The 16122-nt window shown below is 39.3% G+C and overlaps 1 protein-coding gene across 1 annotated transcript in view; it reads right to left on the minus strand.

Annotated features, from left to right (window-relative positions):
- The window catches only part of LOC137677143 (E3 ubiquitin-protein ligase UHRF2-like), an 82992-nt gene that overhangs the window by 36905 nt on the left and 29965 nt on the right, over positions 1 to 16122 (minus strand). The window contains exons 4-5 of the mRNA XM_068424349.1: positions 7949 to 8058; positions 321 to 507 (exon numbers count right to left, since the gene is read on the minus strand). Coding sequence (XP_068280450.1) covers positions 321 to 507; positions 7949 to 8058 — 297 coding nt within the window. The remainder of the gene's footprint in view (positions 1 to 320; positions 508 to 7948; positions 8059 to 16122) is intronic.

The following is a 16122-nucleotide window of genomic DNA, read 5'->3' on the forward strand; positions in this document are numbered from 1 at the left end:
AACAAAAGGTTGGGAAAGCACCACTGTAGGTGGTGCTAATTAAGTCTAATAACATCAGTTAATGTCACAGAGGTCATAAACTGAACAAACTAATTTCTGAAATTCTATAATGATCAATAATGCTCAATACCAATAGTTTATGAATTATATTTATAAATAGAATCTTAACATGAAATGTAAATATGTTTACATACAGTGCAAGGATGAAAAACATACCAGAAATATAAAAGCTCTTCAGTAATTCCTCTAGTTGCAAATAACAAAGAAGTACCTTGTGTAGAATGGGAATATACATAAGTAAATCATCCTTGTATATTTACCAATCCTCATCTTCTGGTATCTTGCTTAAGGGAGGGTTCAGGCAGTATATATGATAAGCCATATTACATTCATCACAAAGGAGTTGCATGTGAGCATCCTGTTTTCCACCACACAAGTAACAGGAGCAAAAGCGACATTCCTTATCTGGGTCAGCCCTGCAGTGCTTGCATTCAGGGCCACTCTTTCCTATAAAAAAAAGATAAAAAGCCATAGGTCTTAGAAAACTGATTTCAGATTTATAAATACAACATAATGGCAGAAGAATATATATATGTGTGTGCCCACATGAACATGCCATGGATGTAGTAGCTTTGCTATTACAATGAAGTCTGGGTTTAAAAAGGTCAAGCCAACAGGAACAGTTTATACCTATATAACACTTATGTATTACTAAATGACTAAGCAGCTACTGTCAATATTAGAATTTGTGTTCTTCAGCCTAACATTTATGAAAGGGTCATTGTTATTTTCCAGGTTAGGTTGCAACCTAGCCTGTTGCTCTGCTACCCTGGCCATCGGGGGATGAGGGTGTGGGGGATGTAAAAAAGAAAGAAAATAGCTCTACACACTGAAATGGTGGCAACATAATTCACTGGCAGCTTGACTGCACTGAGTCCATTATAATAACTGACTAATTTTATGAAGACTTAGCACTTATTAATGTGAATGAATAGACTCATTTTGATGGACTAGGTCATGAGAAGATATTGTTCTGCAAGTTGCCTTGGCAGGACTGTCTGTAGAAGGACTTGAACAGAACTGTGAAATTACAGTTCTTTATAGTGTTGCAATTAAAAAAAAATGCACAGGGTTGATAAATAAAGAATAATACAGTTTTATTCTAGATTCATCAATTCAAGATAATTTTTATTTAAATATGAAAAAATAGGCAAGTTTCATCTTTATTCTTAGTAATAAATCATTTTCCCTCTTAATTCAAACAGCCAAATGAAAAAATACATTTAATTATGTTGGTTTACTGAAACTTAAGCACTTGAATCAGCTTACATTAGTGTTGTAAAATGACCAGATTACTGCTTTTATGCGTTACTACATCAATAGGACTCAATTCTTTACACATATGAGCACTGTCCCTATTTGAAAATGGTGCTTTTATAATGAGGGATTTGACTCCCTGGACTAATGGAATTTCTTCTGCCACATGTACAAGCAACAATGAAAGTGACTAATCAGCAGCTTCTCTGATTCCTCACCACCACTAGTCCACCTGGACATTCTTCCGACAGATCAGATCTTGGTGCATTCTTCAGCAGTTTTCTTAAATGAATTCTAAATGGGTAGCTTAAGACTATAAAGAGCAAATTACAACTCAGAAAAACTCCATCCCTCTAAAAAATTAATATCCAGGTGGATATAAGAATTATTAATAAAGGACGACAGATTATCCCAGATTACCAATCTTCATACAGTTTCTTTTACAGAAATGGAATTAATGTTACCCTTCTCTTTCTGCTCATTTGGGAATTTGGACCAATGTATCCTTCATATATTAACAGCATAGGTACTGGTTCCTCAGTAAGGTAAGCCTTTACAGATAAAGGAGAACATTTAATAGACTTATATTAGATGTAAAGGAGAGAGCAGGTAAATTGAATACATGTAGCAGAATTAACTATTACAGAAAGTGTCTGAAACAAGTATAAGTTTAGAAGGAAGAGAAGACTTAAGAGCATTTGACCACAGCTCAAAGAACTATAGCATTAAAGGAAAACACTTTTGGAGTGAGTATTTCTGTGTGAAAACCATCAAGACAGACTGTGGAAGTGAATCTGACAAACTAAACTGTGATGATGTGATACAGGATATAATAATAACAACAACAAAGTAATGTGATGACCAGAGCCCTTCCAGACGGCTGAAGGAACATTTTTCTTACTTCAGTGAAGAAATGGGCCTTCAATCAGAGGACAAGGAGGAACTGGAATGATTGTTTGAGAGTTTGAGTTGGAAGCAGGAAGCTAGAGCAGTGGTCTCCAAATTTTTTTGTTTGCGCACCCCATCAGTAAAAAACTTTTGAGCATGCACCCTCAATATATGTATATTTATTTATAAATTATATACATGTACTACTCTACTAATATATTATGTACATTATAAAACATACACAAAAAAAAGAAATTATAAAAGGATGAGATAAAGATGAAATAAACAGTATTTTAAATTTTATTTTATTTTATTTTTTAACAGGACAAAAATTATTTTCTTCCTGCACCCCAATGGATTGTCTTGCACACCCCCTGGGGTGCATGCACCCCACTTTGGCATCTGCTGAGCTAGAGAACCAAGACACCTTTGATAATAATGGACAAATGAGTAGTATGAGTCAAAGTTTAAATTAGCTTCTCTTTTCCCCATATCGCATTGGGGGGAGTACCGGCCCTTGTACTCGTGGGCGACTTCAACTTGCCGGATGTCTGCTGGAAATACAACATGGCAGAGAGGAAGCAATCTAGGAGATTCCTCGAATGTGTGGAGGACAACTTCCTCATGCAAGTGGTAAATGAGCCCACTAGAGGAGGGGCCCTGCTTGACCTGTTGTTTGTGAACAAAGAGGGACTAGTGGGAGATGTGAGGGTCGGTGACCGTCTTGGGAGTAGCGACCACGAAATGTTAGAGTTTTCGATAGTGCGGGAAGTAAGGAGGGGCAAGAGTAGAACTTCTGCCTTAGATTTCCGGCGGGCTGACTTTAGCCTGTTTAAGAGGCTGGTGGACTGAGTCCCTTGGCAATCGGTCCTGAAGGGCAAAGGAGTCCAGGAAGGCTGGACATGCTTCAAAAGGGAATTGCTAAATATTCAGGAGCAGGCTGTCCCAGTCTGTAGGAAGACAAGCCGTCAGGGAAAAAGACCAGCCTGGTTAAACAGAGAATTTAGGCTAGAACTTAAGGAAAAAAAGAGAGCCTACTTGCTCTGGAAGAAGGGTCGGGTAACTTGGGAGGTCTATAGGGACGTGGCCAGGTCGTGTAGGGAGAAGATTAGAAGGGCCAAAGCTCAATTAGAGCTTGATGTGGCTGTTACAGTCAAAGATAACAAAAAAAGCTTCTACAAATACATCAACAGCAAAAGGAGGGTCAAGGAGAGCCTCCACCAATTGCTGAATGAGGAGGGTAGTGTAGTGTCAGGGGATGAGGAAAAGGCAGAGGTGCTCAGTGCCTTCTTTGCCTTGGTCTTTAATGTCAAGACCGGTTGTCCTCAGGAGACTCGGCCCCCAGAGCCTGAAGTTAGGGACGGGGGGCTGTGTGAACCTCCCGTAATCCAGGAGGAGACGGTTAGTGACCTGCTGTGCCAGTTGGACACCCACAAGGCTATGGGCCCGGATGGGATTCACCCCAGAGTAATGAAGGAACTGGCAAATGAACTTGCCAAACCACTCTCGATTATCTACTGGCAGTCCTGGTTAACTGGAGAAGTTCCAGCTGACTGGAAATTAGCAAATGTAACGCCCATCTACAAGAAGGGTCGGAAGGACGATCCAGGGAACTATAGGCCTGTCAGCCTGACCTCGGTGCCAGGCAAGGTGATGGCACAGATCATCCTGAGTGCCATTACATGGCACATGCAGGACAATCGGGGCATCGGGGCCAGCCACCATGGATTCATGAAAGGCAGGTCCTGCTCGACCAACCTGGTCTCCTTCTATGACCAAGTGACCCGCTTAGTAGATGAGGGCAGGGCTGTGGATGGAGTCTATCTAGACTTCAGTAAGGCATTCGACACTGTCTCCCACAGCATCCTCCTAGACAAACGGGCTGCCCGGGGCTTGGATGGGTAGACTCTTCGATGGGTTAAAAACTGGCTGGATGGCCAAGCCCAGAGAGTGGTGGTGAATGGGGCAAAGTCCAACTGGCGGCTGGTCACTAGCGGTGTTCCCCAGGGCTCAGTTCTGGGGCCGGTGCTGTTCAATATCTTTAGAGATGATCTAGATGTAGGGATTGAGTGCACCCTCAGCAAATTTGCAGATGACACCAAGCTGGGTGGGAGTGTCGATCTGCTGGAGGGTAGGAAGGCCCTACAGAGGGATCTGGACAGGTTAGATAGATGGGCCGAGACCAACGGCATGAGGTTCAACAAGAACAAGTGCCGGGTCTTACACTTCGGCCACAACAACCCCATGCAGCGCTACAGGCTGGGGGAAGAGTGGTTAGAAAGCGGCCCGGCGGAAAGAGACCTGGGGGTGCTGATCGACAGCCGGCTAAACATGAGCCAGCAGTGTGCCCAGGTGGCCAAGAAGGCCAATGGCATCCTGGCCTCTATTAGGAATAGTGTAGCCAGCCGGTCTAGGGAAGTGATCGTCCCTCTGTACTCGGCACTGGTGAGGCCGCACCTTGAATCCTGTGTCCAGTTCTGGGCCCCGCACTTCAAGAAAGATGTTGAGGTGTTGGAGAGAGTCCAGAGGAGGGCGACCAAGCTGGTGAAGGGTCTGGAGGGTCTGACCTACGAGGAACGGCTGAGGGAGCTGGGGTTGTTTAGCCTGGAGAAGAGGAGGCTCAGAGGTGACCTTATTGCAGTCTACAACTACCTGAAGGGAGGTTGTAGTGAAGTGGGAGTCGGCCTCTTCTCCTGGGCAACTAGCGATAGGACAAGAGGACACAGCCTCAAGCTTTGCCAGGGGAGGTTCAGGTTGGACATTAGGAAGAATTTCTTTTCAGAAAGGGTTATTAGACATTGGAATGGGCTGCCCAGGGAGGTGGTGGAGTCACCATCTCTGGATGTGTTTAAGAAAAGACTGGACATGGCACTTAGTGCCATGGTCTAGTTGACAGGGTGGTGTCAGGGCAACGGTTGGACTCGATGACCCCTGAGGTCTCTTCCAACCTGGTTGATTCTGTGATTCTGCATTTTCTTCAACTATCCTATGAAGTTTACAACTTGATATTCTGGTTCTCTGGAACTACTGCAATATTTAATTATATCATTCACTTGGATAAACAGAACTGTTTTCTGACGCTCACAAGTAGCTCTAGACTGTCAGAAATGCTATAAATTAAGAACAGCCTTTTCTTACTTTTAAAAGAAGTGATATATCTTGAGGCCTACCAGATAATATTTGGCTCCTGTTACTACTATTACTTTAGGACAAAGGTAAAAGGATAAAATAAAAAGTTTGAGATAGATGAGAAAAATGAAATATATAGACATTTTTATTACTGATTGATAACAATCAATTTGCAAGAGTTTCCTCATATCCCCTAACAGAGGAACCTCAAAGCAAACTCAGTGAGAGGAAGGGGAAGGACTGGGCCAGAAAACATCCTTTTCCCATTTCTATTTTAAACTGGTTTAATAACTCAAATTGCATTGATTTTATTTGCACTATTGTTTGGATAGAGATGAGCCTGTTCACCCCTACCACCACTGTAAAATTTAGTTGCATAGGTTCTTTCATATTCCCTTCTTTTGTAGGAAAAAACTTATCTAATGTTTGTAGTACAAATTTAGATTCTGATGGAAGTTAAAGTAACATGTTGATGACCAGTTCTGTTTTGTATAAAAACATCTAAAATATGTTCTAGAGCTCTTAATTTCAGCACATTCTCTGACCCTGCTCAAGAAACTCATGGAGCATTTCAGGCCAATTCATTCTCTTTGAATTCTAGCTACTGTTATTAAAATACCAGTCTACTGTTTTTCTTAGCATACAAATACACTAAGTGAGCTGTATATATTTAGATGGCTAATTTTTAAATTTAGAATAGGACTAGGGAGGCAAATACAGAGGAGCAATAAAGAAATCAGTTGAGGCATAAGCAATAAGAAAACTAGTGCATTGTGCTTCACAGAACAAATTCAGGACAGCTTACAAAAAAAAAGATCAGAATAACAGCAGGAGAAAATGAAGTAAACAGTGTGGTGAGGAAGTTGGACTTTGAGGGAAAAACAGTCGATGAAGATAAAGGAATAAAGTTACATAGTCAGCAGTAAATTAACAATTAAATCTTTGAGGTTAAAATGTAAGTTAATATTGTTGTGTACACTTAAGTATGATGGTTTGTAAAAAATAATCTCGAAAGAAATGAAAAGGGGATCAAGAATTGCATAAAAACCATATAGGTGCAGATTTATACAAAGATAGCAATTATGTGAGAGGTTTGAGAACAGGTTACAAATAAGGAGACAATTAAAGAAATAAGACATGACAGTAGTAACTGAAAACGAATAGGAACTGAAAACTTGATTCTTATACAATAAAACAGGGAGCCAGTGCAGGAAAATATAGAATGTAAAATAAATAATGCCTGAAGCCTAATCCATGTCCTAAAGTTAGTGATAAAGTAATCATTTACATAAAACAGAACTTTAAACTTAATTCCACTGCACTGTAGGGGTGTATATAATTAAATAAAGCGTGACAAATTTACATACCCTCCAAAATCAGTTTTATAAACTAGAAATATGCTCACTATATATATATATATATATATAAAAATTAGGTACATAAATGCAAAGTAGATATAACTTGGTTTTACACTATCTCTAAATTTAAAAATTTCTCAAACTGTCAGTTTATGAAAAAATATTATTTTAAAATCTTGAGAATCATCCTTAAAGTGACTAAGAGAATATAAATGGAATGAATGGTTAGTTTCCATTGACTAATCTGAGAAAAATAAATAATAAACAATGAAAAAAATTTGATTAAAATGCCTTCATTTATTGAAAATTACATTTCTACTTTTATGAATATATTTGCAAATGGAATTTGCTTTTTTAAAAAACTGATTTTTAATATGACATCATTTCTTTAATAGTACACTGCAAATAGTCTTGTGCATTAATGACACCTACATACAATGACACCTACATACAAAGACACATACATACAATGACACAAATATTAGCCTTAGATTATAAATGAAAACTAAACTGCAATAAATTTGCTTCTTTTAAAATTCAGTAATATCTATCAATAATGCCACAGATCAACCTCTCAGTGTTCCCATTATAAACACTGTCTTATAACTCCTGTTCTTTAACTTTCACATATTTTTAAACTTAGGATACAATGTTAAATCGCTTTTTAGAGAACTGCCCTTGGCGGGGGGGCCAGAAGGAGACATGGTGTATTTAGTGTTCAGAAGGATATAAGTGGTCAAATAATAATCTAAAATGAAATATATCTGTTTTTTCATAATTCTAGCAAGCTTGACACTTTCTTGCTCTACACAGCTGATGATTTTTCATTCTTAGATAATGCCAGGGTTAAAGATAACAGTATTGACTCTTTTAGTCTTTTGCATCTGTTAAGAACTCAAATGAGACGTCAAATATGACAGTAAGTTTTGTGATTCAGATACCTGCCTAGGAACTTTTCTCAGACTATGAACTCACTCCATACAGATCATCTAAAATATCAGCCATTTACCTGCTTATGAGATTACATTCATAACACTAATGTGTTACATCAAAAAGTTATTCTCAATATGCCATGTAATAAAGTTACATTAGAGTAAAAACTTTTCAAACCAAAAATCTGTGTAATAACAATTCTTTTATTATACACAAAAGAAACCTTAATTAAATTAATTCTGTGCTCTGATCCCTTAATTTTTTAAATGCCATTCAAATATTTAACTAACAAACAGTCTTAATCGTACAATAAAAAAGCATACTTTTGAAATCTCCATCTCCAAATGTCAGTGGATAAGCTCCTGGCTTTTCAATCTTGTACATTTCCTCTATAAAAAGGATTCTGCAGTCATTTATTGCATCTTCTGGGCCTCTGAAAAATAAAAATATAATAAAGTACATTGAACTCTGTTTCTCAGTCTCTATAATTGGCAAACCCTAAGCAAAGTAATATAGTTAACTGGCATCTATTTTATCAATGATAAAAGTTTTTATTGTCTTCACAAACAAAATTCAATACAGTGCTCTAACATGTAGCAAAATCAAAACACAGTGTACAGTCTAGTTAGTGGCACAGATGAAGAACATCCCAACACAATGTTTCATTGTCCAGCTTGATTCTTCTAAGAATACTTCTAATATAATACACACCACAACAGCGATTTTATCTTAAACCAACAGACAGTTATGCCTCATTTTCCTTCTAAATAACAGGAAACACTGAATTGAAAGTATATTGAATTGAAAGTATATATGTATACATGCATATGTTTGTGCATGTGCGCACACGTGTTTGTGTGTGTATAATGCAAACTATAGAAATATAAATATACTTTAAACTTTAGGTAGATCTATATGGAAAAGTCAAAATAGACACAAATTCAGTAAATTGTTGGCTATTAGTAAGCATCTATTTAAATTCTGAAGCATACTGTATTAAACTAGTAACGTAAAATTTTGTTGAGAAAGAAACTGTATTGACAATTTCAGCATAAATCAGGCATTGCAGCTACAAATGAGACTTTCCCTAGTAGCTAGTAAAATGGAATTTTTGGCTGGAGGAGAGAAGGGAAAGAAGAAAGAGGGGACAAAAAAAGGATGTCTTTTGTAACAGGTTAGGCAAATGCCTTTCAGAAATAACAGCAGGTATAGTATAGTTTATCTTAAAGAATGGTCTAAGAGGAACTCATTCAGTCCTTTCCAACCTTGCTGTTTATGATTACTTAGATGCTGAATTTAACTACTGCATCTCAACTAGGACCGTGGGACAAGGGATAATCACAATGATGAGTGGCTCTAAATCACATCAATTAAGGATTCCCTCTAAGAAGCTTTGTTACCTATAGGGAAATAAACTACATGTGTATGCAAGAAGTCTGTAGACAGGGTTTTTTTGACAAGTGAACTTTAATAGAGCTGGTCAAGAATGTTTCAGCAAATTGTTAGACCACATGCCACTATGTTATGAGAGCTATTTTGAGAAATGAACCAGAAGTAACATTCTGCATCCCAACAAAAAAACGTGTCTTCAAAGCTCAAGCAGCAAGTACCAAAGGTGTTAGACGAAAAAAAGATATATTGGATATAGAATTATACCACATGAATATATATAAACACCATTAAGAGAATCTGTAGAAACTGAAAATCCAGATCTAAATAGAAAAAAACAGCATTAGGACTGCATTATTGTGCACCCAAACAACATGATAATAGCAACTATGAGATGTTGAAGGCCATCAGACATACTAAAAAGAAAGGAAACATAACAGTACTAGATCAGGTACTAGACTCGATGTCAAGATTAAATTTTTAGACACTGCCGATGATGATTCCTTGGAGCAGTTAGCCAGGAATCCACAAAAGCTGAAGAACTCTTGACTTGGTCCTGAATGACTTGGTCCACTGTGTAAGACCTGGTTCATTGCATTATTCCGTTGCTCTGTAATGATGTACTTAAATTCAGTATCTTTGCAAAAGCAAGAAAAGCCAAGTTATGTTCAATTTCAAAAAGGAAAATTAAATAGAAATACAAAAGCTTCCTCAAAAATAATTAAGAGTAAAATCTGTACAGGCAGTGTGAAGACTACTTAGACAACATACTGGACACTGAGAGCAAATGTACACCACCTATCAAAATACCAAGAGCGAGTAAAAGGAAACCAAGCAAGGCTAAACAGCAGGGAAATGGAAATTACAAGAAGCAAGAAAGCATCCTACAAAAAGCAGAAGTTGTGTCTAAATGAGGAAGATAGAAGGGCTCAAAAATCCATCAGGTTAAATGTAAAAACGCAATAAAAAAACAGCAATATACAAAATGCAAAAATACTTGGAAAAAGCACTGATTAAGAGCAGAAAGCCCAACGCAATCTGTAGAACCAACAGATGATTAAAGTATAAAACTATGACATTTTTCAAGATCCTTACTACTACTTTCCATTATTGCTACTCTAATGAATTTCTCAAATTCATAATATATTTGCTTGGAGAAAGATGTACAATGAATCTGTAGTGAACTGATTTTACTGTTAGCCTTGAATTAATCCAAAGATTTAAATAATACAACTCATGGTATTGAGAGAGGCCCTTGCTAAATTCAAACCTTCAAATGCCTTAATATATTAACTGAGTGAAGAAAAAGTGAGAGTTCATCAACCTTGAAGTCTAGCAACCAAAAAAGACAAAGCAACATTTGAACTTTTTTGGTATTGTGACTCTCATTGTCAGCCAGCTACCAAAGTCTGGATAAATTATGAGAGGTTTGTCTCACAGTGACCCTCCACCAACAGGCACATATATACTTCCTTTGAAGGTCGGGGCAATCCCAAGCACAAATACAGGCTGGGTGGAGAACGGATTGAGAGCAGCCCTGAGGAGAAGGACTTGGGGGGTGATACTTGACAAGAAGCTCACCATGAGCCAGCAATGTGCGCTTGCAGCCCTGAAAGCCAACCGTATCCTGGGCTGCATCAAAAGCAGCGTGGCCAGCAGGTCGAGGGAGGGGATTCTGCCCCTCTGCTCCGCTCTCGTGAGACCCCACCTGGAGTACTGCGTCCAGCTCTGGGGTCCCCAACATAAGAAGGACATGGAGCTGTTGGAGTGAGTCCAGAGGAGGGCCACGAAGATGATCAGAGGGCTGGAGCACCTCTCCTATGAAGAGAGGCTGAGAGAGTTGGGGCTCTTCAGCCTGGAGAAGAGAAGGCTCCAGGGAGACCTCATAGCAGCCTTCCAGTACCTGAAGGGGGCCTACAGGAAAGCGGGAAGGGACTTTTTACAAGGGCAAGTAGTGACAGGATGAGGGGGAAAGGTTTTAACCTGAAAGAGGGTAGATTTAGATTAGATATTAGGAAGAAATTCTTTCCTGTGAGGGTGGTGAGACACTGGCCCAGGTTGCCCAGAGAAGCTGTGGCTGCCCCCTCCCTGGCAGTGTTTAAGACCAGGTTGGATGGGGCTTTGAGCAACCTGGTTTAGTGGCAAGGTGTCCCTGCCTGTGGCAGGGGGGTTGGAACTTGATGACCTTTAAGGTCCCTTCCAACCCAAACCATTCTGTGATTCTATGATTCTATGAAAGTTCAGAGAGAAAAATAATAATAATACCCTAATTACTAATAATTGCTTTCACTGTGAAAGAAATACTTCCCAAAGAAAGGAAGAATAGATGAATTTCAGAGATACTGTAAACTGAGTTGGCAAGTTCTCTGGGCTATCAGAGAAACAGGAATGACTGCTCCTAACTGAAAATAATGAAGTATGATCAGAGTCATGAGAGTCCTACAGTCTTGGGCAGACTTGATCTGTGCTTATAGCATCACAGCTTTACTGATATTTTTATTTAAGCTTCATTAAGTCTGGTTTGGATAGGCTTTAGAAACACTACAATGACAACCTTTAACTGCAGTGCAGATACAGAACAAATGAGAATTATTAATATATGGTTAGATCTGCTGTTGCAATGATTTTTTTGTTCAATGCCTTTGTTCAGCTTCTCTCTTCTCTTTGATAATGTTCTCTAATTTCTCTTGGTTTCCCGAAAAATGAAGTAATGATGACAAATTTTTCATGACTTTTCCACTAGGGTTTGACTGAGAAATGAGTAAAGAAATACCACATAACAGATATGCATGTCAAAAATACAGTAAAAAAATATATTTTCCTCATCACAATTTTTATTGACTCTACACCATCACTATATACAGTGTAAACATACATGCCCCTGTTATTTCCTGTCGTTGTGCCAGCAACTCAATGACACCTTTGTCAAAAGCAATAAAGATCAATAAAAAGTTGTATTATTTTGAATCAAATATTCAAGCCCTCTTAAACATAATATTGAAGAGAAAGAGTCAGCGAATAGAGCAACTGCAGGTGTTCTGGCCCCCTTTAGTGCCTGCCAAGTTTTTTTTCTTAATTAGTTAACAAATAATTAATCACCTAAAAATAAGTCTCTCATGATAAATTACAGTTTTTACTGAAAAGAATTAACAACTAACACTAACACTAAAGGATTGATTTTACAAACCCAAATACCTGAAATCAAGTAATTCCTGTTGAAGCATATTCTTTACACAAGTTTATCAATTCCAGGAAGTTTATCATCTTGTACTTTTACCATTAATTGAGATGAATGACTGGGGTAACTCAGGTGACTCAGAATTATACCTGGATGAATCATAAGAAACATCAGGGCTCAGAAAATTTTGCTTTCTGCATACTGTCATAGGTGATTTGCCACATGTATAAGCTATTAACACATCAATGAAGCCTGAACACTTAGTCAGGCAGAATACTCATTGAAATAAATAAGATTCTACTTAGAAAATGGACTTCATTTGGCCAAATAAATTCACCATCCTGGAATATGGTATTTCTCTATTGTGGCTTTTTCAAATTTCTTCCAGAGGGTAGTGAAATAAGAATACTATGGGGACTCATATCTACTTACCAGCTTCAAAATTTAAACATAACTATCAGGTTACTTAGGTTTAAAAAAAAAAATTAAAAATTGACCCATACAATTTCTAACTGAAATAAAGAGTTTTTATTAGATAATGTAGACATCACCTGAAATATCTAACTGTTTTTGCCAATATAAAGCATATTTTGGTTAACCCATTTTAATGGCGAGGGAGGGAACAAAAGAACCTTTGCCACAAAAATACCACCCCAAAGAGCAGTTTTAAAAACATTATCAATAATCAGAGGTTCATACCTGAAGTTCATATAAATCAACCTCTGGACAGTTTTGTTTTGCAAAAGTCATGAAGTCCATTTCTGCAGTTCACCAAATGTCATACACATATTAAATGCATTACAATAAATATCATGGAAAAATCAAGCAGTGGAGCAGGCATCCAGATAGGTTGTACAGTCTCCATTCTTGGAGGTTTTCAAGACCAGACTGAATAAAGCCCTGAGCAACCTGATCTGACATCATAGCTGACCCTGCTTTGAGAAGGAAGTTGGACTAGAGATGTCTTGAGGCTCCTTCCAACCTGAATTATCCTATGATCTTGAGATTTCTGTTTTTTTCTTTTAAAAACTACTTCTCCCTTGCTAAGTTTGTGGTTAATAATTCAAACTTCCTATTCAACATCTTGTTTTAGATTTGAGGGTGTTTTTTCTTAAATGACAATTGTCTCCAAAATGAATTCATATGCCTTCTCTACATTTTGAATCACAGGAAGCCATAATACAGTGAAATATTTCATCTAAATCACTCCTGTTAACCTAAATTTAAAAGCAATACTCAAAACACATTTGCATATGCTTGCAAAAGCTACCAACTAAATATCTTTCACATTTAAAAAAAATGCAACTATTTCTGGTATGTAGGCAAAATATTAAATTGCGGTTCATCATAAAAATATTCTGCCATTCTCTCCCAATCAATCATGTCCTACATTAGAAATGTTCATAAAAATTCAACATTCCTCCATTGTTACAATAAAAAGCATTCTAAAATCTGAATGGTTAAAATCATTTTAAGGAAAATATTTTTAGAATTATGATACTGTTTGTTGTGGTGAAATTTAGGAGGTGCCACAACTAAAGCAAACTTTTTCTTAGCTAAAAAGAAATGTTCACTTCAAGTTACACTGTAACATCAGTTTCACTCTTGGTAACACATGCATCCCCATGTCTGCATCCCCTACAGAGTTGGAGACAACAGACTGAATCCAACTGCCTTCAGTTCCTTTGTGAATATGATATGGTAAGAAAAGAACTCTGTCAAAGGGAAAAAGAAAGCTAGCAAGAGAGGAGAAAGCTAGCAGTGAATTCTTCACAGAATCACAGAATGGTTAGGGTTGGAAGGGACCTCTGGAGATCATCTAGTCCAACCCCCTGCCAAAGCAGGTTTCCCTAGAGCACGTTGCAGAGAGTTGTGTCCAGGTGGGTTTTGAATGTCTCCAGAGAAGGAGACTCCCACCCTCCCTGGGCAGCCTGTTCCAGTGCTCTGGCACCCTCAAAGTAAAGAAGTTCCTCCTCATATTCAGATGGAACTTCCCATGTTTCAGCTTGTGCCCATTGCCCCTTGTCCTGTCACTGGGCACCACTGAGAAGAGTCTGGCCCCATCCTCTTGACACCCGCACCTAAGGTATTTGTAAGTATTGATAAGATCCCCCCCCCTCAGTCTTCTCTTCTCCTCAGCCTCTCCTCATAAGAGAGATGCTCCAGTCCTCTGATCATCTTTGTAGCCCTCCGTTGGACTCTCTCCAGTAGTTCCTTGTCTTTCTTGAACTGGGGGGCCCAGAACTGGACACAGTACTTCACTGGACACTGTAAAGACTGCATTATTTAAGATGGGGAAAATAAGCAATGTCACAGTCTATTTAAAGTTGTCATGTGTATTTCTGCAAAAAACTACTGAATTTCTGAAGAACTATACCCAAGTTCCTAAAATTAAACAGGTGTACAGGGTCTGGCTGGGATGGAGTTAATTTTCTTCAAAGCAACCCACATGGTGCTGTGCTTTGGATCTGTGACTAAACCAGCATTGATAACACACCAGTGTTTTGGCTACTGCTGAGCAGTGCTTACACAGTGTCAAGGGTTTATCTTTTTCCTACTCCACATAGATAGGTTGGTTATCAATTGCACTTTAGATGTAGCCCCTATGGTAAAGGAAGACCCATGGGGACATCCCACTGAGGCCCAGTGGCATCCACTAGTCAAAAAGGGTCCTGACCCACTCAGAGCCCATTTATTTTCAACAGGTGCTTGCTTTACAGATGCAGCACCCAGGTATTATAAGAGGTAGTTTCTGCTAAAGCCTGTTCTGTTATCTTCCCCCCTCCCTGAAGATGCAATATAGTTACCACCAAATCCCCTTGTGTCCAGGTAGTTAAAAAAAACCCTAAGCCTGTGCAAAAGGGCCCTGACCCAAAGCACCTTGAAGCATGGAAAGACTATTTGGCCCTGGGCGTTCCTGAAAAGGCAATCCTCATTTAGGTAGCAAGAGGAGGCAAGGTGTGCAAGCCTCATATTGGGAATAGGAACATGCCTTTTTTTTAGTGCCAGTTCTGTTCCATATATTTATCAATGATCTGGATGCAGGAGTTGAATGCACCATTAGCAAGTTTGCTGATGATACTAAACTGGGAGGTGCTGTTGACTCTCTCGAGGGACAAGAGGCCTTGCAGAGGGATCCAGATAGATTGGAGCATTGGGCTATGATTAACGGCATGAAATTTAACAAGTCCAAATGCCCAATTCTGCACTTAGGAGGGAGTAATGCCAGGCACAAGTATAAACTGGGAGAGGAGTGGCTGGAGAGCAGCCCTGCAGAAAGGCATCTGGGGGTGCTGGTTGGCAGCAGGCTCAGTGCGAGCCAGCAGTGTGCCCTGGCAGCCAAGAGGGTGAACCACATCCTGGGGTGCATCAAACACATTATAACCGGCCGGTCAAAAGAGGTGATTATCCTGCTGTATTCAGCGTTGGTGCAGCCTCACCTTGAGTACTGTGTGCAGTTCTGGGCCCCACGATTTAAGAAGGATGTGAAGGTCCTTGAATGCGTCCAGAGGAGGGCAACAAAGCTGGTGAAAGTGCTGGAAGGCATGTCCTATGAGGAGTGGCAAAGGACACTGGCTTTATCTAGTTTGGAGAAAAGGAGGCTGAGGGGCGACCTCATTGCTCTCTGCAGCTTCCTGAGGAGGGGAAGTGGAGAGGGAGGAGCTGATCTCTTCTGCCTGGTATCCAGTGACAAGACGCGTGGGAATGGGTCAAAGCTGTGCCAGAGGAGGTTCAGACTTGACGTTAGGAAGCATTTCTTTACCGAGAGGGTGGCCAAACACTGGAACAGGCTTCCTAGAGAGGTGGTCGATGCCCCATGCCTGTCAGTGTTTAAGAGGCATTTGGACAATGCCCTTGATACCATGCTTTAACTTTTGGTCAGCCCTGAATTGGTCAGGCAGTTGGACTAGATGTGATTGTTGTAGGTCC

The sequence above is a fragment of the Nyctibius grandis genome (assembly GCF_013368605.1).
Source record: "Nyctibius grandis isolate bNycGra1 chromosome W unlocalized genomic scaffold, bNycGra1.pri SUPER_W_unloc_2, whole genome shotgun sequence".
Lineage (NCBI taxonomy): Eukaryota > Metazoa > Chordata > Aves > Nyctibiiformes > Nyctibiidae > Nyctibius > Nyctibius grandis.